A 20,093-nucleotide genomic window follows, 5' to 3' on the forward strand; every position below is an offset into this window, starting at 1 on the left:
TGACTCCCTAGAGTCTTGTTGATAATCTTGTCAATGATTTGATGAGAAGCTGGTTGGGACCGTGAGGCATTGATCAGCCTGTACTTCAAGACGAAGCAGAAGCATGCGATGGTTATGTGCAAGAGTGAAGAAATTTTTCCACTGTGCATCAAGTGATGTGACAACAAGTGATATGTTGATTACAGGGTGAGGCATGGAGCATGTGGCATGACATGAAGCAGTGTAGCAATGTAGCAAAGTTTTTAAAGAAGAAAAAGGGTATGAGAGAAACATTTAGCAATGGTTCAAAATTTCAGAACAGAAACTTTGCTAACCTTATAATCTCGTTGATTGTCTGTTTTGGTGTGTTCTAGCCAGTATACTCTCTCCCTCGTTGCATCTAACACTTTCTGGTTGATGGTGGACAGATTGTACGGGCCTGCTGCCGATTTTGTGACAATGTGCCAATGCTTGCATTGCTCAGCTTGATAGACTAGCAAAGCTTTCTGAGCTAGCAAGTCCCACATGGAATGATAAGGGTGGATCTGTAGATTCTTCCAGAAAAAGGCCATCATGTGAACTTGGCCTTGTGGCCAGTCGGCCTCTTCAATGGCTGCTATGAACTGTGGGCAGGCTATGCAAAACTCCTCAAAGGAGAGGTTTTCATCATCTACAATGGATGAGGCATTGCACACTGCTGCTGCTGACACCCAGGCTGTGGATCCATCTGGGAGGGTGGACATTACCATGGCATCATCATCAATGGTCTTTTTGGAGTGTGCCTCATCTAGACCATCATTAGTGAAATACCACAGTTCAAGGTACTTGCCTTTATCAAGCTTGCAAATCGCATAGGAGGAGGGAATTATGGAGGGTTCATCTGGAACACCAGTGTCTTCCAGGATTGGCACAAACTTATGTTTGTGCTTCTTCTTCTCCTCTTTTCATGCTGACTCTTCCTCGTTGATGTGTTCCTGTTCTATCCTGTCTTGCTCCTCCTCTTGTATCCGATGCAAGTTCTCACATTGCTCTCTTTCAACCTCTACCTGATCTTCCCAAAGACCTACATCTACTTCATTGGCCACACACCAGATGGTCCTGAGGAGATGGATGGACTACTCCTTGGTTACATTGTTGTTTATCAGTTGTGCTCGTGCATTAGTGTAGGGTGGTGAAGCATAGTCCGGGCAAACATTTAAGTTTGGGTCATTGATAATCCTCGGCATGATATAAATGCTAAAGTTCTAAATAAACTGAAGTGGAATGCAACGAAATAAAGGTGAAGTCGAATAGTAGATAGATTGCGAGTCATACTAGGTGGTAGTACGAAAGAAGAAAAGATGAGTCACGAAAAGCAGTGTCGCCGCGTAGACCTCATTCTACGCACGTTCTCGTTCCTCGAACTTACGTAGAATATAAAGTCTCCAATGTCCATTGCCTTGTAAAAACGTTCGTACTAGAAACAACATTATGCCAGCCCAAAGGCCAATTTATCGCCGGTCTCAGGTATCATTTGTGCACTGCAGTAAATATTTGGCTTTGCAGATACTGGCGTTGATTCACTCGCTTCTCTATTGACCATGGTGACAAGGTGCCAGACTTTGAAACCTCTTACTCCTGAGCCAGCTGCCACTACTCATGCAATCTCGCCATAGATAGCAGGTAGATGGGCGATGAAGATATGTACCGTAATGTACGTGATATCCGACATGCAGAACCATGGCAGATGATCGATATCCCTAGTAGTACCACCCAGATATCATCTTTATATCTGCGAGCCATTATGGCTATCACCGCTTGGGTCCAGAAAGGTGGCTTGTCGTTACATCATGATAAATTGTGAAGCCGTGTCTGCAGCCCCTTGGGCATGTGGATCACCGCCGGTGGCCAGTGGCAGTCATCGCCCAACTGGTTTATTGCAGACTGCGAGTGATTTGCAGCAGGAGGATGTCTAGGCTAGTACTATAAATAGTATCAGTTGTGGCATGCTGGCCAGTTGGATCAGATCGGTAGCTATAGAACCCACTGGAAAGGCTCCAGATACTTTAAAGTTTGAACACAGCATCATAATGCACCTCCAAACCCTCGGATTAGTACGTTTTGCCCGGCCAAAGGCTGTTACGAACTTTCATCTTTGGCAACTCCAGCCAGTACTACACATGCCACATATATATGCAAGTGAACAGCAGCCTTAGTAGGCAACCGGTTATAGGACGGAAGGCTTTACTCTTCGAACTATGATTGCACACGTTCAGCCACAAGACACCATGACCAGCGCAGAAACCAAGTCCATTTACATTCGGGACCTACCTCTCCCTTTGGACACAACGAGCATGTACTTACATCTTCCGACGTTTCACCAGCCAAGAAGTGGGCCCGTGCTAGTTGGCAACGGATCCGGCGTTTACGATGTCATAACATCTTCCGATAGATATCTTGGATTCAGTCCTATGTCCGCCGAAAGAGTCCAAGCGGAGAGATATGACAAAAGGAAGCACATGTAAGTCGGCATTTAAGATAGTATGCCGTGTCCGACCGACTGACCGCTGGTACGCAGCCCAAAAAACACTAAGAATTATACCATCCCGTTTATGACAACGGATCCTATCGAGTAACATATCTTCACATTGTCACTTTAGTATCTTATGCATTGTTTTAGGAGACCAGTTCCTCCTGGATGGCAAATTTACACTCATCCTGAAGGCTGCCTTTATTACTGTTACGAGAGCTCGGTGAATTTTCACGGGTATTCAAGGAAAATTCGCGTTATAACACAGGCGGATCTCGTCCATGACGGAGTTGCTGAGACAATCGAGAACCTTGCAAGGCTCGTCTACAGTCATGCCTGTCAATATTCTTCTTTCCCGGTGAATGTAGACCTCGTGTTGGAACTTATGGACGTCAGAGAAACCGTTACAGCAGGGTATTATTTTGTCCACCACGAGAACAGGTGCCTGTTCTGGTTACAGGACTTTGATGCCACCGTTATCTTGCGGGAATGCTGTGGTGTCACTGAACTTTCTCATAAGCGTTAGTTTTGTGGACTTGTGCTTGACCGTGTCTAATAAACTTGTAGAAATCGAGTTGGAGGCTCAGTACTGGTACGCGTTATAGCAGTTTGTGAGTACATTCAATGTATGCTTCACTACTAGAACGTATTGTACTGATTACATCAGTCGAGGCATGGTGACTGCTCACGCAAGTAGGAAGCATATCGACCTGTTTCCGCACACAAGTGCTCTCCACTGTCAGGTCCTTCGACAATTGCAGCAGATCATCCGTTTTGCGATAAGTGGTAAGCTCTTTACCATCAGGGCACCATACGAGAGCTTAACTGCGCGTTTCAGATTGCATGACTTCGGAGGTGTCGGCGGTCTGCGCTTTCAGCATCGATGTCCTCAAGAATACTCTGGACCTCGTCAAAGATGTGGATGGTAGGTCACACCAACTCCCGAGATCGCAAAACTCATTATATGTCAAGTGGAGAACGATTGGGTTCAATCAGCACATGACAAATGTTTCATCGGTAAGTAGTCGTGTTTCGCACGCAGTAAATCGAAGTTCGTGACATCGTAACCATTAGCGAGGATGATGAACCATTTTAGTACGTGACCTGATTCTAGTTTAAGATGTTTTCCGATCTCCTACACAGGGCACTGTCAATACCTCAACTATCACGGGCAGCAAGGCGCACGCCTCTCCCGAGATCAGACTGTACATGGCGACTCCTACGCGGAACGGTCCATGATGATGAGATGTCTTGCACCCCTACTCTTCAATGCCCCCTATGAGCACGTCCGCTCTCTTCACAAACTCTACGTCGACTCCATAATTAATCTGCTCGACTGGCGCTCCTTTGTTCAGAAGCTGAACGTCGAGATGCAGGACTTCAATCTGCTTGTAGGCTCATCAATTTTGTGATATGTGAATCATGCTGACACGTCAATGGTCAGGCGACGGTGCTCTTGAGTGTCAATGTTGGTTTTCTGGCGATTCAGACCGTAGATAATGGTAGGGGATATTCTTTGTCGCAGGTTGCGAGCTATGTTTCTGTGATCTCAAGTTTTGGGAGCATGCTGCTTGGCGTGAATATTGCGAGACAGAGCTACACGCAAGGTCCAAACATGGTTGATAACGCGGTGCGTCTTCTTACAGTTCGCTTAGTGACCGTCCTCAATAAACGTATCCAATTAGCAAGCACGCCTGCAGAGCTTAGTGCACCCCAAGCATGGCCTCGAGACGCTTGCAATCATATACAGTTTACCGTATGCTTTACTCATGTGGGGGTACGTTCGACCACAGCCTCCTCTGCCAATTTCAGGTTATTCACTACAGCTGTTAGGATGATATTTTTCGTGCTTGCATTCTTTACTGAATGTTTTCGTCACTCGAGTGCGGTCCCCTCGGTCCCTGTGAGTGTGGCGGCGCTTATTGTGCTGGTGCTTGTCGGATGGTCTTGTTACACGTTGGGAGACAGGGTGGAGCGTGGGCACTTGTCTGGAAGCGTGTTTACTGCAGTACAGTGGATCAAGGATCTACCCAGATGGATGGTGCGCTCAGTTTCCGCTCATACGCCTTGGTGCGTTAGTGAAGCCGAATGACAAAGAATCAGCTGGGAGTGTTTTGAGTTATGGTGGGAAATTATAAAAACCCCGCTGGACATTGCCTGGACCGTCGAACTAGTGACACTGTCGGTTTACACTATTCTGAATGCAATGATATCTCGTGAATCTCGAATTCTGTCTTGGGTGTTATGTGTTCACCTAGCTGGGATCTACCTATTTACAAAGGGATTCCTCCTCACCCGACTCGCACTCCCTGACAGAAGTGCAGACACCTGTACTTCTCTCGCTACCCACAAAAAAGCAGTATTGCTCGTCATAGACGCCCTCCGCTTTGATTTCATCGCAGAACACCCGCCAGAACCTGCATCACCTTTCCATCATAACACCCTAACTCTCCCGCGCGAATTGACCGCCGCTCATCCCGACCGATCATTCATATTTAACTCGTATTCTGACCCACCGACCACAACTCTCCAGCGACTCAAAGGCATTACCACAGGGTCTCTACCCACCTTCGCAGATGCCGGAGAAAACTTTGGAGGCTCTGCCATCCATGAGGATTCCATTATGCATCAGCTAAACGCCGCGGGCAGAAAGGTATGTGCTGACTTCTTTTTTTCCCTCCGTTTCCCTGATACAATCCAAAGGAAAGATCGCTTTCGCCGGCGATGACACTTGGCTCGCCCTTTTCCCAGATGCCTTTCAGCCAAACATGACCTTTGCCTTTGACTCTTTCAACGTCGAAGACCTTCACACTGTAGACCAGGGCGTCATCGATAATATTTTACCCTTGATGCGACATCATCGAGACTCGTGGCATTTTGCCATTGGTCATGGTTTAGGTGTTGACCATGCAGGTCACAGAGTCGGTCCAGACCATCCCGTCCTCAAAGAAAAACTCGAGCAGATGAACACTTTTTTGCATGATGTCGTTGCGGCCATGGACGATGATACCCTCCTCATAATGCTCGGGGATCACGGAATGGATAAGCTAGGTAATCATGGCGGTGAAAGCGTCCTAGAGACCATGTCAGCTCTCTGGATTTATAGCAAGGTCCCTCTTTCCCTTCCAAAATACGCAATTCCAGAGGCCATTCTACCGGTGATCACATTCCCAGGCACTCCGGTCCCCCATCGCTATGTCCAGCAGATAGACTTGTTGCCAACTATCTCTTTACTCCTTGGTCTTCCTATCCCATTCAATAACCTCGGAACCGTCATTCCAGAAGTTTTCAATCGGGATTCCGACGGTTCGTCTTTGCAGAAAGCCATGGAACTCAACGCAGCTCAGATCAGGCGCTATCTCGATGCTTATCGATCTAGTTCGTCTGGTAAGGAGCTTGATGCTGCCTGGCATGATTTTTCCCTCGCCTGGGATGGCATAAATGCGACGGAAGGGAATCACCGTCTCATCGCCCTTGATAACTTTACTCGTCTGGCATTATCTGCTTGTCGAATTCTCTGGGCTCAGTTCAATGTTTTCCTGATGGGCGCTGGATTGGCCGTCATTAGTTTGAGCATCGTCGCTGGCTGGGCGTTGTACTCCAAACTCCGAGATATTATGGACGCCGAGTGGGAAAAGTGGGTGGACGACAGAGTTTGGTGGTCGTTCAGCGCCTCTGCTGTAGGATCTGCCCTAGGATACCTGATGCATGTCGTGTTGCACGAGTATCTGGACGGTGTTACTATGCACCAGACCATGATCTTCGCTGCCGCCATTTCATCATCATTCGTCATGATAACTACCACCCGCCCCACGATCACCTTGAAATCCATCAAATCACTCCCCATCTTCCTCATTCTGCACACCCTATGTTTTGCATCAAACTCATTTACAGTATGGGAGGACCGCATCGTGCTCTTCTTCCTCATCTCGTCCATTGTGCCCTCCGTCATCACAGGTTTCACAGCTCCTACCTCCCGGCTGCGCTACCGCATACTAGGCTTTTCCGCTCTCTTCGCTATATGTGTGCGTCTCATGGCTATGAGCACCGTCTGCAGGGAGGAGCAACACCCATACTGCACCGTTACTTTTTACGTATCGGAGTCATCATCAGCCCCACCACTCACAGCACTCCTCCTCGCCTTGCCTGTTGCTATCGCAGTTCCTCGCGTTGTCCGCCGCATACTCGAAATCTCAAAATCAGATTCTGGTCTCGCCGCAACGTTCATCCCGCTGTTGTTCGCACCGTCTTTGATCGCTGGTACGATGGTCTGGATGCTCGAATGGGTAGACTCTGCGCAGGCCCTGGGAGATATGGGCGATATTTTGAGAGTGACGAGGACGATATTGGCGAGGACTACTGTTGCTGTTATGTTGATTGGGGGTTTGTCAGTCTGGTGGACGTCGCCTGTTTGCCTTGCGATTTCAAAAAGCCAAGCGGGTGAGGCATCTACGCAGGAAAAGACTGAAGTTACTGTGTTAGGCTTTGCCAACGCATTCGGCTCTCCTTATCTCATGTTCTGGCTCATCTTCTTTAGTATCGTGTGGTTGATGACTCAACTTGCAGGACAAATCGTCCTTGGGCTCTCATCCATCGCTCTTCTCTCGTATCTAGAGATCATCGACAGCGTCCGGGACGTCCACAGCCTAAATAACGCATTCACATCCCCCAACGCATCCCCCCAACTCACCAATACTAATCCAAACCACGACCTCTCATTCTCAGAAATCGTACCCCTAGCGCTCTTGACGACGCACACGTATTACGGTACAGGCCATCAATCGGCGCTTTCATCTATCCAATGGAAATGCGCATTTATCCTCGGAAAGACGTTTTCCTTCCCTCTTCACACGTTTCCATTGCTATCAACACCTTTGGGTCCTTTTTCCTCGGAGCGCTAGCGCTGCCACTGATTGTACTATGGAACCTCCCTCCCCTACCCCTCTCGCCCTCTCGCCCCCGCCCGAACGCACTAAGAGCGGGACTAGCGATATCGTTGTATTTTGCAGTGTTGGCATTTGGAGCAGCTGCATGCGGAGCGGTGTTGAGGAGGCATTTGATGGTGTGGAAGATCTTTGCGCCTAGGTATTTGGGTGCTGGTTGTGGGCTTTTGGTTGTTGATGTGGGTGTTTTGGTTGGTGTTGGCGTTGGCGTTGGGAGGGTTGGGGCAGAGATTGGGAGGGTTTTTGGGAGAGTGAGAGGTGTTGATGGATCGAATTGAATTGAGTTCCTTGGATCGATCACTCTGGTTGACGTGTATGACTTTTTAATACAGCAAGAACTCGATACTTGGTGGAGATCAGAACGTATGAATGCAGAGGTGGCAAGGATTCGATGCTCAGGGAAGATCCGCACGTATCCGTTGAACGGGTTGCAACATTGGCTGCTAAGAGTACTGCTAGACACTGGACACAATTTTGTGCACCTATTGATGTCAAACTCGCAACAAACTCGTGATAGTCTTTGGTCCTACATATACTAGTGTCCTGCTTCATGTCACAATCATTTTTTGCATAGTCGTTTTGTAAACATTGTTGTTCAAAGACCCAGACATCAATGTTCTTGAGCAAGCAACTACTTCGAGTTCTTCGTCTTGCCGTGAATACTTTTTTTTGGATGGCTAATCACGCATATGCATGTGACACTCTGGCATGTTCAGTTCAAGCAAGGGGCTTCTCGTCTGCTGTCACTCGTGTTCGGTAATGTCTTGTGCATCACACATGTACTTCGCGTAGTACAAGCCGAGGAGAATCGTTTTATATCCATGCACAGCTATATGATATGCGCATTGAGAGAGTGCAGAAGTGGAGAGGAGTTGCTGATGCGCCGTGTGAGGCGGGTGTGCCATCGTGCGTGAGTTCGGATCAAGTTACTAACACACCTCACAATCCACATCACGACAATTCCCTTTGGGCGGGGGATGTAGGAAGATGAAGACAGGAGTTGGGATATATCAGGAAGGATACAATGTGATGTTTCACCACCAACGTTAATATTTGTGGGCTGTAGGTACTGGATATTGGAGGGTGGGCATCGTCCCGAAGTGCAGGACGTGTGAAGAAAATGGGAGGTGGGAGGTGAGCAGGGACAACTTCAAATTCGTGGTACCGCCAGTCCGGGGAGCAAGGCACAAGGAAGGCTCCTGATGAAGGCGGCGGACTTCAACTGATAAATGACCTGGAAATACAAGTGGTGATATTGCTCGGCGAGAAGTCTCACAAGTCTAGACTCTAAACAAGTCAAAGGTCAACAATCTAGCTATATCATACGGAGTTTACTGTAATGACTTCAAGCTGATTCGTTGTAGTCTAGATAAATAATGAGGAATAGATAATGAGTACGTCGCACTTCCTTGGAAAATGGGAGGAACCCACAACTTGATCTATGTTTTTTCTCAACAAATAAATTTTGTCTTTATCGAGCCATATCTCGACGAGCTCTCCATAACTGAACGTTCTGTCTGACGCGATTTCGACATAGGGCAGGGATGTCGTCAAATATTCCCCCGACTCGCAATTTTCTACTGTAGTTGGCTCATTAACCAGCCTTCCTAGGCCTGGCTGGTGGCGCCTCACAGCTGATGGGCTGAAGTCCATCAAATGTAACCTGTACCCTGAAGAAACCAAGTGGCTATCTTTTGTCGCGCTGGCTGCAGGGAATGCATACAAAGCTCGGTTCCCGCTAACGCCAAGTCTGCATGGAAAATAGTGCAGAAAAATACGAGCATTTGAAGGACCCCAACATATCCACGGTATTGTTGCTAACATTCCCTCCGAATCAATAAAGTCATCGAAGAAAATCCTGGTGGAAATAACGAAGACAAGATGTGAAGAATGTGAGACAAGGGAGAGTAATCGATGCTTAGGGTCTGAGATCCACTGGGCTTGCATCTTCGGATGCGAGCTACATGCAATATCGTTCGTCGGAGTGAAGCACCGTAGGTCCAACACTGATGAAGGCAACAAGAAGCATGCCAGCAATTGCGGTGACTTGGACATATCCTCAATTGAATAGAGTTTTAGATCGTCGCTAATAATTAAAAATCTATCGTTTCCGAGGAAACAAAAGTCAGTTGACCCATCGGAATCCACATCTAGTACAATTGGGCCACTGAGGATGCTCTAAATCGAGTCAACTGTCAAGTCTTTCAACTAATTTTGACCAATGCTCACATTGGACGAAGTTGAGTGTTGCCAGTCCCAAATCTGCAACCACCATATGGACGCGAATGAGAAGTCTGTACTATCAAACAATGGTACGAAGCGAAGGAAAGCGATATGCCTCCCAAAACCTTCGAGTTTTGAACACGGTGTTTCAAAGTTCTCACGGCTTCTGGGCAGCCACAAGTCAGACATAAACAATGTCCGTCCAGCAGCTTGGGGGTGGACGCTATCTCCATCCAGGGTTAGAAGCTCGATATAGGACTCCTCATCAGATGGGTAATTATCATCCCTAATGGCATAGGCGATGGCGAGCAGATTTTGCGCTGCGTCCATGAAAATATCGATGTTACTGTGGTTGGGAACCGAACAAAGCGAACCCGGAGAGAGATCACGCTCGATGGTTTGCTGTGATGGTTTGGGTAGTATTGGAAAGATTTTGACAGAATCTATAGATGGTTTCCAGAAACATGCATGCCCATTGGTGATGTACGTTGCTGTGACCGTCTGAAAATTTTCTGGTATAGGGATTGTTTCCAAAGAACAGAGATCAAATTTGGACCATGCGAGGTTATTTTCCCTTAGGAGTTGTAGGCGCTTTGAAACAGAGATGTGACTGTTGGAAACAGGAAGCAATTGTTGGCTACCGAGTTCAGTGACGTACTGAAGCTCGGAGGATGACATGTATGTTTCGCGAAGGGCCTTGCATAGCTGCCAGACAATTGTCAGTATCAGAGTCCATTTAAGACACTAGATGGACAGCGATTAGAACTTAAACAGTAGCTCACGGATGTACAACGAAGAATGTCTCGCCAAGGAAGGAAGCTCAGAATGTAAGTCAAGAGTTCTTTAGGAAGAGACAGTAACTTTATTTTGCACTCCATTTTCAGCTTGATCCACCGTCTGATAAGTCGAGACTCAGCGTCAGCAAATATTATCGGCAGTTGTGAGACGAAGAACTAACCAGAGTTTAGGCCGTCAATAGCGAACTCGATTACGATTAGTAGCCTGAAAAACATGTCCGTCACGTCGAGACCGCTCCACTTAAATAGTTGTATAACTAAGGAAAGAACAAAGATATCGGCTCAATGGAGTTCAATGGTGACTGCCTCACAAAGCAGCAATAAGTATTGACAAATGCAATGATGTTGCTGGTCACCATGTGACTGATCAAAGGTGTGTGATTATAAAAGGTAGTGTAGTTAGCTAATCAACGTCAACTTCGTTCATCCGAGTCGTCGTGCTAGTAATTAGGCTAGCACTTGACTGGCCGAGTGAATCAGTAATGGTCAATCCGCTTGAAGTACCGCCGTACCTCCTCCAACCGCTCATCCCTAGCATCACCGCAGGGACTGTTACTTGTGCGCAGGCCTTAGGTGCGTGATTGACGAATATAGACGACCATTTTCTTGCGTTGCCTCCTTGGTCTCTCTCAATCATTCAAGAATCGGCGCTAACACCAAGTGCAGGGTCCGAAATATACGTTGGCTGCTCGAATGGCGAGCTCCTGCGCTATGCTCTCCATCCAGATGCGGATCCCACCAAGGTCGGTACTAACGCGTGCAACATCCTTCTCATTCATTACCCTACAAATTCTATCATTTTCACTCTCAGTTCACTTTCAGTTTACCCAATTCAAGTCTGCAACATCACGCTAACCTAGCCCAGCTAGATGCTTATGCTCTGCTTTCGCAACAGAGCCACCCTTCAGGCAAGCAGATCGACGAGCTCATCCTCGTACCTTGCATCGCGAGGGCGCTGATATTATGTGGTGCGTTATCCTCATATTTGTGAGTGCTTGGTTTAGGGCGTGCAGTTTATTGTATTGTGAAAATTTGAGATGCTGTTTGCACTACGCCATACTTTCTCCTGGCATCTGCATATCCAATCGCTAAGCACACACTAATACACTTCTGCAGACCGCCAAGTCCATATATATACCCTCCCTTCGCTTGATCTTGTCCCGAACCCTAAACCCGTCCGCAATATCGAGGCTCTCGCAGTCGACCATAATCACCTTCAACGTCCCGCCGCGACCTCACTTACCACTAGAAGCACTTCCACATCAATAAATTTTCCTGCTGAGCGAGGAAAAAATGATGCCATTGACCTCTGCGTTATAAAGCGCAGTACTATTGCCATGTATAGCTTGAGCGAGGAGAAGTTGACGTTTACCAGGGTTCGTTACTTTCAGCGTTCCTTCACACATACCCATCTTTTTTTCACTCAGCTAATGTCCGTTGATTTGTCCTTAGGAAATCCCTTTCCGACCTGGAGCCCTCCGTGCTCAGCGTTCAGGGCGCCACCTGTGTGTTGCGACCGCAGACATTTACAGTGTAATCGATCTTGCAACCGCACAGATGTTTGAGTTACTTCCGGTGACACAAGTTGAGGGCACGGCGGGGTAAGTGGATTAAGATATTATCTGTCGTCTCCTTACTGACTCTCACCGACCCGGCTAAAAGTACGATCAAACCACATATCATCGTCATATCTCCATCTGAGTTCCTTTTACTGAGCTGGACGGGCGGGAGCACACTTGGCCTGTTCATTACAGGCGAGGGTGATCCCGTGCGTGGAACACTTGAGTGGCCAGCGCATCCGGTGTCCGTGTGTAAGTGATATATCTTATGTGGACCTTTTTCGTGTTGCTGGCTCGAATTCGCTTATTCTCTACCACACTCAACTTTCTCAGCGTCACATAAGTTACTTTCATTTCATTTATCAGTTTGTGATTTATCTCCGAAGTTCTGAGACTAATTACCACGGATGAATCTGCCTAGGCCTCGACTTTCCCTACCTAACAACACTTCTTCCAAATGGCACAATCGAAGTGCACAGTGTTGAAACTCAGACGATTATCCAAGTCATCCCTGCGCCCAATTTTGGCGAAGGGGGGAGGCCAGGCTTGGTCTCGTGTCTTGCTGGTTATGCAGCGCCCTCCTCCGAGCGTGGGGACAAGATGAAGAAGGTGAAAGTTGGGTTGGTGCGCAGTGGGAAAGTGGGGCTGGAGATGGTCGACAAGAAGGTCCATGGAGACCAGAACGAGAAAACGGAGGAAGTGGAGAAAGAGAAAGATGCAGATGTCCCGAGTGTGTCTATATGACCGACCTAATTGGTACACGGGCTGTCGTTCTGTTTCTCACTCTTCAGACTGGAGCTTAGTTGCCCTATCGCGTGTGAGATCATCGTAGGTAGAACAAGACACTCAAGTACAGTGCATGTTCTGCAAAATGCAGATAGAGCAAGGCACGACTGAACTGATTATCATGGTTAGTATCTCGATTGACAATTTCTTCCTGAGAGTAGTGGCTACAAGACCGAACGTCGGCGCGTGCTCCTGGAGTCATGTAGTCCTTTTTCGTCGGACCTGTATCAAGATGATAACCACTGCAAACATTCTGGTGTTTTTAACGGTGATGGATGCGGAAAAAAGCTGATGCCACCCAATAAATCTATGCTCTCTAAATTGAAGTAATCGTTCAACCACTCACTAGTGCATCATTATCGCGCAAAGCCCATCTGCGCTGCGGGCCCATAATACACGAGACGTAACGGGATTCTCTACGAATCATCCCCGGATCATCGGAGGTGTACAGACAGCAGCTGTAAATAGAGCGTTTAGAGCAGAGTCGCAGATGAACAGAGCAGTCGTATAATCGTATACATAAATATATGCGTTGGAGCAGTTACCCTCAGCACATGGGCATCCACAGTCGTGTGCAGATAAATGACAGTGTGATTATACTTACTGAAATAGTGGTAGTCCACGTACTGGCCAGCAGCTCAGTCTCTTCAGCTTGCACTAGGTAGTTTCGACCTTTACAGCAGCAGGTTTAACTTTTCTCAGCCATTCGTTTTTTGTCCGCCTTGTTGCGCATTTCTGTGTTTGATGATCTCTGCTACTGCACGGTTTGCATAGTTGATGACCGTCCTGAGAAAACTAGATGTAGAGACTTCACATGCGTGCAGGCGCAGGTCGACAGAAGGACTGGGCTCTGCAAGTATCAAATCAAGATCAATACGAGTATGCAGAACATGGGGCATAGCATAAATCAGAGTACTATTGGTAGCACTGAGCACAGCAGAATGATCATGAACATGAACATGAATCTAGAGAACGCGTGGTCATGTGATCGTATATGACATTAATTCACGTGATCCCACCACATCCTCTGTTTATGTATATTTGCAGTGCTACGCGACGCGTTCCTGAAATGACATTGCACCTTCCTTCGCCAGCCTAACTGCTAACATCGCGCAACCGAAGGCTATCGTCACACCTGCTATTCTCCGCCATCCCTGCAAGTCTATTGTAATTATCATATCCTAATTGCTGGTAATGCCTCATTTCACCGGCGTGCCCCGGACTTTCTAGCGGACGCAAGACACGAACCATACTCTGATATCTCTTTATCTGTGGAAGAGCCAGATGTTTTGATCTCTCCACCACGCTCTCCTAGTAGACTTGATTTCTTTCATGAAGAAGGCGGCGCTCTTGGTTACTCTGAATCAGATGCAGACGCAGAACTACCGATTTCAAGGGTCAAGTGGGCACGCGGCTTCTTCCGTAGCGGCCCGGCACTCGCGAAGTTCACGGAAGAAGAGGAGGAAGAGGAGGAGCCTCTCATCGGTATACCGATTCTCCAAATGAATGACCATAACATCAATTCCCAGACAGACTTCGAAGACGAGCCCCCATGCGTCCCATTCCCACCTCCACTTCAGACAGTCACTACGGAGCCTTTTGCACCAGAACCTGTTCGCCATGCTACGCTTCCACATGAAACAAAGGTGCAAATCCCAACTCCTGTGTCACGTGTCCACACGCAGCGTCTGAACTACCCTCACCGCGGATTTTCACGGAGTGCCTTGTTGCATCAAAAGTCTTTCTGGACAGCGCGCCATGATGAATGGTTGGAATGGCAGGCCAAAGAGGTGAAACGACGAATAGACCACAGTATATGCGCACAAGGCCCTGGAAGTACGTATGCTGGCATTACGCTCGCAGATACTCAGGAAATCTCTGGGCTACCATCACAAATCTGCGTGCCTCTATCTGGCTTGGAGCGTGACTTTGAGGGTGTGCATCGAGAGACTTTGCCCAGGACTTGAACGCGCCGATCTACCCTCGTGTGGGCGATATCTCTGCGCTTCGTGATCCATACTCTGCCAATGTCGACCGGTGCTTCTTCAGGTTTCCGCTGTGGACCATTCACAAGACGCTCTATGTATTCGACATGCATCAAAGGGCAGTCCATATTTCCGACCAGATACAAGGTTCTGCATCCTCAGGAAGCCTGCAATCGTCGGCCGGTTCAACGACATGCGATGATGAGGATGTGACCCTTGTTGCTGACTATGAACCACCCTTCGAGAAACAAACGCTTGACAACGGGTCTCGTCAAGAATGTCTACCACCTGAAACTCCAAAAAGATCTCTGCCGTGTACATGGGAGGCTATTCGCGCCTGGGAGCTGAACTGGTACGCTCGCTGGGAGCTACTCATTGGTCTCGTACAGCGCGACGAAGCCCTCCGCCAGGCAGCGCCGCTTTCGCCGTCGATAACTCCCCCCCGGCTCGTAGATGAAGACCTTTCACTGCCAAAAGGACTCCTGGAACCGTTCACCCCGAAAGCTCCCACACCGATAATCCACTTTCCTGGCGAAGATGGAGAGGGGGATAATGGAGACGAAGAAGACGATTATGGTACCTTGGTTGCAAACCCGATTTACAACGTTGACGAGATGTTCAAGGAGGGGTATCACCGTGCAGTAAATTTTTTCACCAAAGATCGAGGGCTGAAAAGAGAACGTCGCCTGCGAACAGTGTCTGGGTAGAAAATTGAGGATGGTCGTCTGCGTCGAAGTCAACGAGGATGGGAATATTTTCACCTTATATATAGCTCCCTAGTTTTGTCGATCCATGCTATATCCCGATATGCCCTGATCGTAACCGTTGGCCCCGACGCCAGCGCCCGACTCACTTATTCCTGGCATATTTTGAATTAAACGCAAACTAGTCTTTTAATTTCATTTTGCGTTGGCAAATATTCTACCGTCAATACATGGTGTTCTTCAACTGGCACTACTCAGTAACATGCAAGCTCTGTGATACAGCAAGTTCGGAAGTACAGCGGCATTAGATATCAACACCGCGACTCCGACTGAATCTACTGTTCTTAGTCTTAGAAAGCGCCTTCAATTTAGCTACATAGACTCACGCATTGTCAGTGTGTTGTCGTCCGCAAGTTTCCTGTAAGTCTGATGGATGTTTGTTATTCCTCATAACTCACCAGAGAAGTCCTTTAGGTTTCTTAGCGCATTGACCAGGTTGTCCGATTAGGAAAGGTTCGTCTATGTTCATTCTTCAACAAGAATTCAATATTCAACAACAATCTCTCTATTGCGATATAGACAGTCAACAAAAACTCACCAACTTGAAGCTCGACAATTCTCCCGGATGAGGCGATACGACAAGTAAGCTACCATATAGTACTAGTGTTGTCATTGACCATAACGATGGTGCACAGTCCCCCGCCTTATTATCGTATGAGGTGAGTGAGGCTTGATAGTTGCTTGATGCTTGATGAATGATGGGAAGCCTTGTAGCCCATCAGAGGCAGAGCCTCTGATGTCTAGCAAGCCTCCCCATTTCCATCAATCCCTCAAGAGTTGCATCCGGACAGCGTTAATTGCTATCATAACTGCTTCAATTGCGATCATGATCTTTGCATCAGTGTCTAACACTTGTAGTGGTCCCTTCAATCCGGAAGAAGACAAACGCTTGAGACTGAATATGTTTTGGACCGACTTGGCTTCCCACACGTGCACGACATACGCCACTCGAGAGTACACCGCCCGATTGGTGAACATTCCATCATGCTATAACCGCCGTGTAGAGGCTTGCATGGCTACACCGGTAAAGATCCACGGCGCTGAATACACGCCTAAGTGGTGTGAGGATCATGTGGGTGTTCCTGCATTTCTTGGTAGTACGAGCAGCTGATATTCCGCGTCCAGGGTCCAAACAATGTAACAGGTCATTGGGAAGTCGGCCAGCATGAGCCGGATTGCGCGCCGTACTGGAGCTGGTACAAAGATTTTGTTTGTTGATCCTTCTCGTCAGTATATTTGCAACTTATAGGTGGTCGCAGGGCTGTGTTTCACCTGGATCCGGTCAGCGAGTGAGTTTCTTAGACACGTTATGGTGAGCGAAGTTGACGGTATGCAGCGTATTGAACATTATCTCGAGAACCTCCCGTCTGGAGGTGATTGGAAGGAGTTTTGTGCTACCACTCCTGTCAGTTTCCGTGGGATGCATTTCACGGGGGCAGAATTCTACTTCCAAAAGGTTCGCTGCTCAGTTACATTGATTGCGGCACGATTTGTTGATTCCTTTCAGAACTATGGGACATACGGCCACTGGGTTTTTGATGATGAAAGCTGCAAGTAGCCAAGTCACGATCATAACCACTCGATGTCGGACAAGGAAAAGAATGTATTAATACTGGACACAGATGTAAATTTATGGTTTCGAGTATATACTCAAGGGATGGCAGATCATGTAGAATTTCTGGCCGGCGTGCACCAGTGCAGACTGATATCTCGTGCCATATAGTGAGGTCGATATTGATCGGAAGGTCAATTATTAACAGGCTAAAAGTGCGTCTGATGTTCCTTCAAGTTGGTGTTATCAACCCGTTAATAACTGATGTATCTGTATTTCTCACCAAGCCCTACCATATACTGTTCCCTAGTTTCGTCAACCCACGCTATATCCCGATACCCTGATCGTAAGAGTGCCAGCGCCAGCCGGGCCCCGACTCACTTATTCCTGGCATGTTTTGAATCAAACACACTAGTCTTTTTAATTTCATTTTGCGTCCGCAAATGTTCTACTGTCAATGCATGATGATGTTCGACTCGTACTACGAACATCCATCTTGACCAGTCTTAGCCAAGTGGTAAGCGTGACAGGATAGAAATCAATGGCAGGTTCGAAACCTGCGCGACAATATTTTTTCTTTTACCACGCCTCGAATGGCATGGATGCTTCATGGACTATCTTAAGTATGTAGTCATAGCCAACTGGCACCAGAACAGAACAGATTAGAAATCTGCTCTCGCGAGTGGTGCAGGTTCGAAACCTACCGCCAGATGTCTTATCATAACCTGGACACTTGATCACTCATGGATAGTTCTTCAGAGGTTCATCTCAACTTGGGAAGCATCCTGGCTAAAGTGATTACTATGACAGAATCGAAATCTGTTTGTCTTGCACTGTGCAGGTTGGAAACCTGCCGACGACAAGGTTCTTATTTTTGTATTGGAACAAACTCTGACCTTCACTCATGAACAGTTCCTCGGAGGTCCATCTCAACTTCGTCCTGGCCGAAGTGGCTTCCACCACAGAATCGAAATCTGTTTCTCTTGGACTGCGCAGATTCGAAACCTGCCGACGACAAGGTTCTTTTGTCGTATTGGAACACACTCTGACTTCACTCATGGACAGTTCCTCGGAGCTCATCTCAACTTCGCCCTGGCCAAAGCGGCTTCCACAACAGAACTGAAATCTGTTTCTCTTGGACTGCGCAGATTCGAAAGCTGCAGACGACAAGGTTCTTTTTTGTATTGGAACACACTCTGACATTCACTCATGGACAGTTCCTCGGAGGCTCATCTCAACTTCGCCCTGGCCAAAGTGGCTTCCACAACAGAATCGAAATCTGTTTCTCTTGGACTGCGCAGATTCGAAACCTGCCGACAACAAGGTTTTTATTCTCTTGGAACACACCTTGACATTCGTTCTTGGATGGTTTCATCAGGGGTTCGTCTAACTAGTGTTAGCCAAGTGGTTACCAGAGTCGAAATCTGTTTCTCTTGGAGTCGGTTCGAAACCTGCTGACAACATTTTTGCGGTGTATAGATCCTCGGAGGTCCATCTTAACTAGCCCCAGTCATTGCGCCAAAACTTCATTTTTATGTCCATGAAAAAGAATCTACCTTCACGCCTCGTGAGGGTCATCTCATAAATATAAGCGTACGTGCCGACCCAGATTTTCGACAGGCTAACCAAAACTGCCGAGATCCACCGCCAAACAAAAATAGGGCCGGAGGCCAGAGGAATGCACGAAACCTAATGACAGTGAGTCTGACAATCAGGAATATGATGCAACTCCCTCCCACCTTTAGCTTTCAGGTCATCCTTGGTCCCGTTGGAAGAGCTAACGACCAAAGGAGTGTCCATCGACGAGGCTGGAAGAATTGAAAGTGGCAGACCGAGCCACATCGTTCTGATGTGTGTAGCTTGCGTGCGCTCCTGTTTTATGTCGATGCCGGGGCGGAACGAACGGTTATTTGCTTTCGATTTCTGCGGCAAGACCAGGCACCGGACAGAGAGGTCAACGTGAAACTCTAGATGGTTTACAGTATTAGAGGAGATTCAGATTTGAGGCCACTAATACGTTCGAAAGATTTCATCTGGGTACCGGTGGAATACGATACTAATATGTTACCAGTACTACTGAAGGGTGATCATCTGATAAGGCTAGGTAGACCCTGACTACTGATAACTCGGGCCTACTATGATAGTCTCTTCTAATTAAACACTAGTCGTGTAGGTGGCATTGGGAAACCTATAGGATTATCGTCAGAGTGAAAGACGATACACGAATGTGTACATATAAGCTGGTTGATACTAAGGTAAAGAAGGAGATGTAGTCCCTGTGTCTTCATCTACATAAAAATTGATGAGAGGTGTACGTGATTGTCATTGATCTTGGCGTATCCTTTAATTGACTGATCGCGAGCGATGAAGTTGGTCGACTCGGATGGGTATATGCCTTACTAGAACCGGTTACTTCCTCCATCCCTGTCCCTCCCCCTCTGATTCAGAACTGTTTGGATGTGAGCGCGAGGAGAATTGAGAGCGTCTGCGAGGGTTCCCGGACCAGGACGGGCTATGGTTCATGTGCCATTCATGTGATTTGCGCTGCCTGCGGCTCTGCACGATTTCTGGTGCCGTAGCTCGCAAGGCGTTCAATTCCTCGCGCGATAACTTTGACAGAGGCGATGACGCTAATAGTAGCAAGTCTGAAGGTGTGTAGATATGAACTGCATGACGTGGTAAACATTGAGTATTTGCAACTCAAGGGGTGGGGATTTTATACTCACGATTATCATGCATAGGCAAGGGTGATAATGAGTTCGCTGGTGAAGCACCCCCTGATGAACTTGAACTCGGTGAAGGTGCCCGTCGGTGTACGGGTATGTAGAGTCCGGAAGATGATGACATCACTGACACGGCGAGGGAAGCAGGTTGCTAGAGAAGACTTGGTAGATGAGGACACGGGAGAGATGTTGACCATGTCCTGGCTCGAACAAGGTCTTATATATACATACAGGAGCATCCTGCGGACCTGCGCATGCATGGGCCCCTCGGCA

The 20,093-nt window shown here is 47.6% G+C and overlaps 8 protein-coding genes across 8 annotated transcripts; 5 read left to right on the forward strand and 3 right to left on the reverse strand.

The window, feature by feature from the left end:
• Positions 1-464: 464 nt before the first annotated feature.
• Positions 465-773, reverse strand: BJ212DRAFT_1201856 (uncharacterized protein; the record flags this gene model as incomplete). The annotated part of the gene is made up of 1 exon (XM_041329085.1): positions 465-773. A coding segment is annotated over one exon (309 nt), but the record flags the coding sequence as incomplete, so codon positions are not given.
• Positions 774-1,960: 1,187 nt separating this feature from the next.
• On the forward strand, positions 1,961-4,678 carry BJ212DRAFT_1325926 (uncharacterized protein). The gene is made up of 13 exons (XM_041334590.1): positions 1,961-1,987; positions 2,214-2,479; positions 2,537-2,590; positions 2,639-3,009; positions 3,056-3,080; positions 3,186-3,274; positions 3,327-3,413; positions 3,461-3,505; positions 3,563-3,583; positions 3,632-3,879; positions 3,933-4,118; positions 4,174-4,265; positions 4,322-4,678. The coding sequence occupies exons 2-13, from the start codon at positions 2,217-2,219 to the stop codon at positions 4,578-4,580; spliced, it is 1,740 nt and encodes a 579-aa protein (XP_041197731.1). The 5' UTR covers positions 1,961-1,987; positions 2,214-2,216; the 3' UTR covers positions 4,581-4,678.
• A 16-nt stretch (positions 4,679-4,694) lies between these two features.
• On the forward strand, positions 4,695-7,709 carry BJ212DRAFT_1444737 (alkaline-phosphatase-like protein; the record flags this gene model as incomplete). Its single annotated transcript, XM_041337995.1, has 3 exons — positions 4,695-5,141; positions 5,197-7,255; positions 7,318-7,709. 3 exons carry the CDS (start codon positions 4,695-4,697, stop codon positions 7,707-7,709), a joined length of 2,898 nt encoding a protein of 965 aa, XP_041197732.1.
• A 1,316-nt stretch (positions 7,710-9,025) lies between these two features.
• Positions 9,026-10,797, reverse strand: BJ212DRAFT_1574295 (uncharacterized protein; the record flags this gene model as incomplete). The annotated part of the gene is made up of 6 exons (XM_041342104.1): positions 10,613-10,797; positions 10,437-10,551; positions 9,661-10,359; positions 9,254-9,609; positions 9,155-9,181; positions 9,026-9,101 (listed from the first exon to the last, which is right to left on the reverse strand). The coding sequence occupies exons 2-6, from the start codon at positions 10,530-10,532 to the stop codon at positions 9,026-9,028; spliced, it is 1,254 nt and encodes a 417-aa protein (XP_041197733.1). The 5' UTR covers positions 10,533-10,551; positions 10,613-10,797.
• Positions 10,798-10,844: 47 nt separating this feature from the next.
• Positions 10,845-13,084, forward strand: BJ212DRAFT_697239 (CNH domain-containing protein). Its single transcript, XM_041343845.1, has 7 exons — positions 10,845-11,024; positions 11,118-11,194; positions 11,317-11,419; positions 11,568-11,827; positions 11,904-12,052; positions 12,114-12,262; positions 12,432-13,084. Exons 1-7 carry the CDS (start codon positions 10,934-10,936, stop codon positions 12,752-12,754), a joined length of 1,152 nt encoding a protein of 383 aa, XP_041197734.1. The 5' UTR covers positions 10,845-10,933; the 3' UTR covers positions 12,755-13,084.
• A 284-nt stretch (positions 13,085-13,368) lies between these two features.
• BJ212DRAFT_697302 (uncharacterized protein) lies at positions 13,369-13,756 on the reverse strand. The gene has a single exon (XM_041343846.1). The coding sequence runs from the start codon at positions 13,693-13,695 to the stop codon at positions 13,495-13,497; it is 201 nt and encodes a 66-aa protein (XP_041197735.1). The 5' UTR covers positions 13,696-13,756; the 3' UTR covers positions 13,369-13,494.
• A 272-nt stretch (positions 13,757-14,028) lies between these two features.
• On the forward strand, positions 14,029-15,488 carry BJ212DRAFT_1325947 (uncharacterized protein; the record flags this gene model as incomplete). Its single annotated transcript, XM_041334591.1, has 2 exons — positions 14,029-14,733; positions 14,757-15,488. Coding segments are annotated over 2 exons (1,437 nt in total), but the record flags the coding sequence as incomplete, so codon positions are not given.
• Positions 15,489-16,434: 946 nt separating this feature from the next.
• BJ212DRAFT_1325948 (uncharacterized protein) lies at positions 16,435-17,279 on the forward strand. The gene is made up of 4 exons (XM_041334592.1): positions 16,435-16,617; positions 16,671-16,758; positions 16,868-17,001; positions 17,053-17,279. Exons 1-4 carry the CDS (start codon positions 16,447-16,449, stop codon positions 17,101-17,103), a joined length of 444 nt encoding a protein of 147 aa, XP_041197737.1. The 5' UTR covers positions 16,435-16,446; the 3' UTR covers positions 17,104-17,279.
• Positions 17,280-20,093: the final 2,814 nt, after the last annotated feature.

Source organism: Suillus subaureus (assembly GCF_016647635.1).
Source record: "Suillus subaureus strain MN1 chromosome Unknown BJ212scaffold_4, whole genome shotgun sequence".
Taxonomy (NCBI): Eukaryota; Fungi; Basidiomycota; class Agaricomycetes; order Boletales; family Suillaceae; genus Suillus; species Suillus subaureus.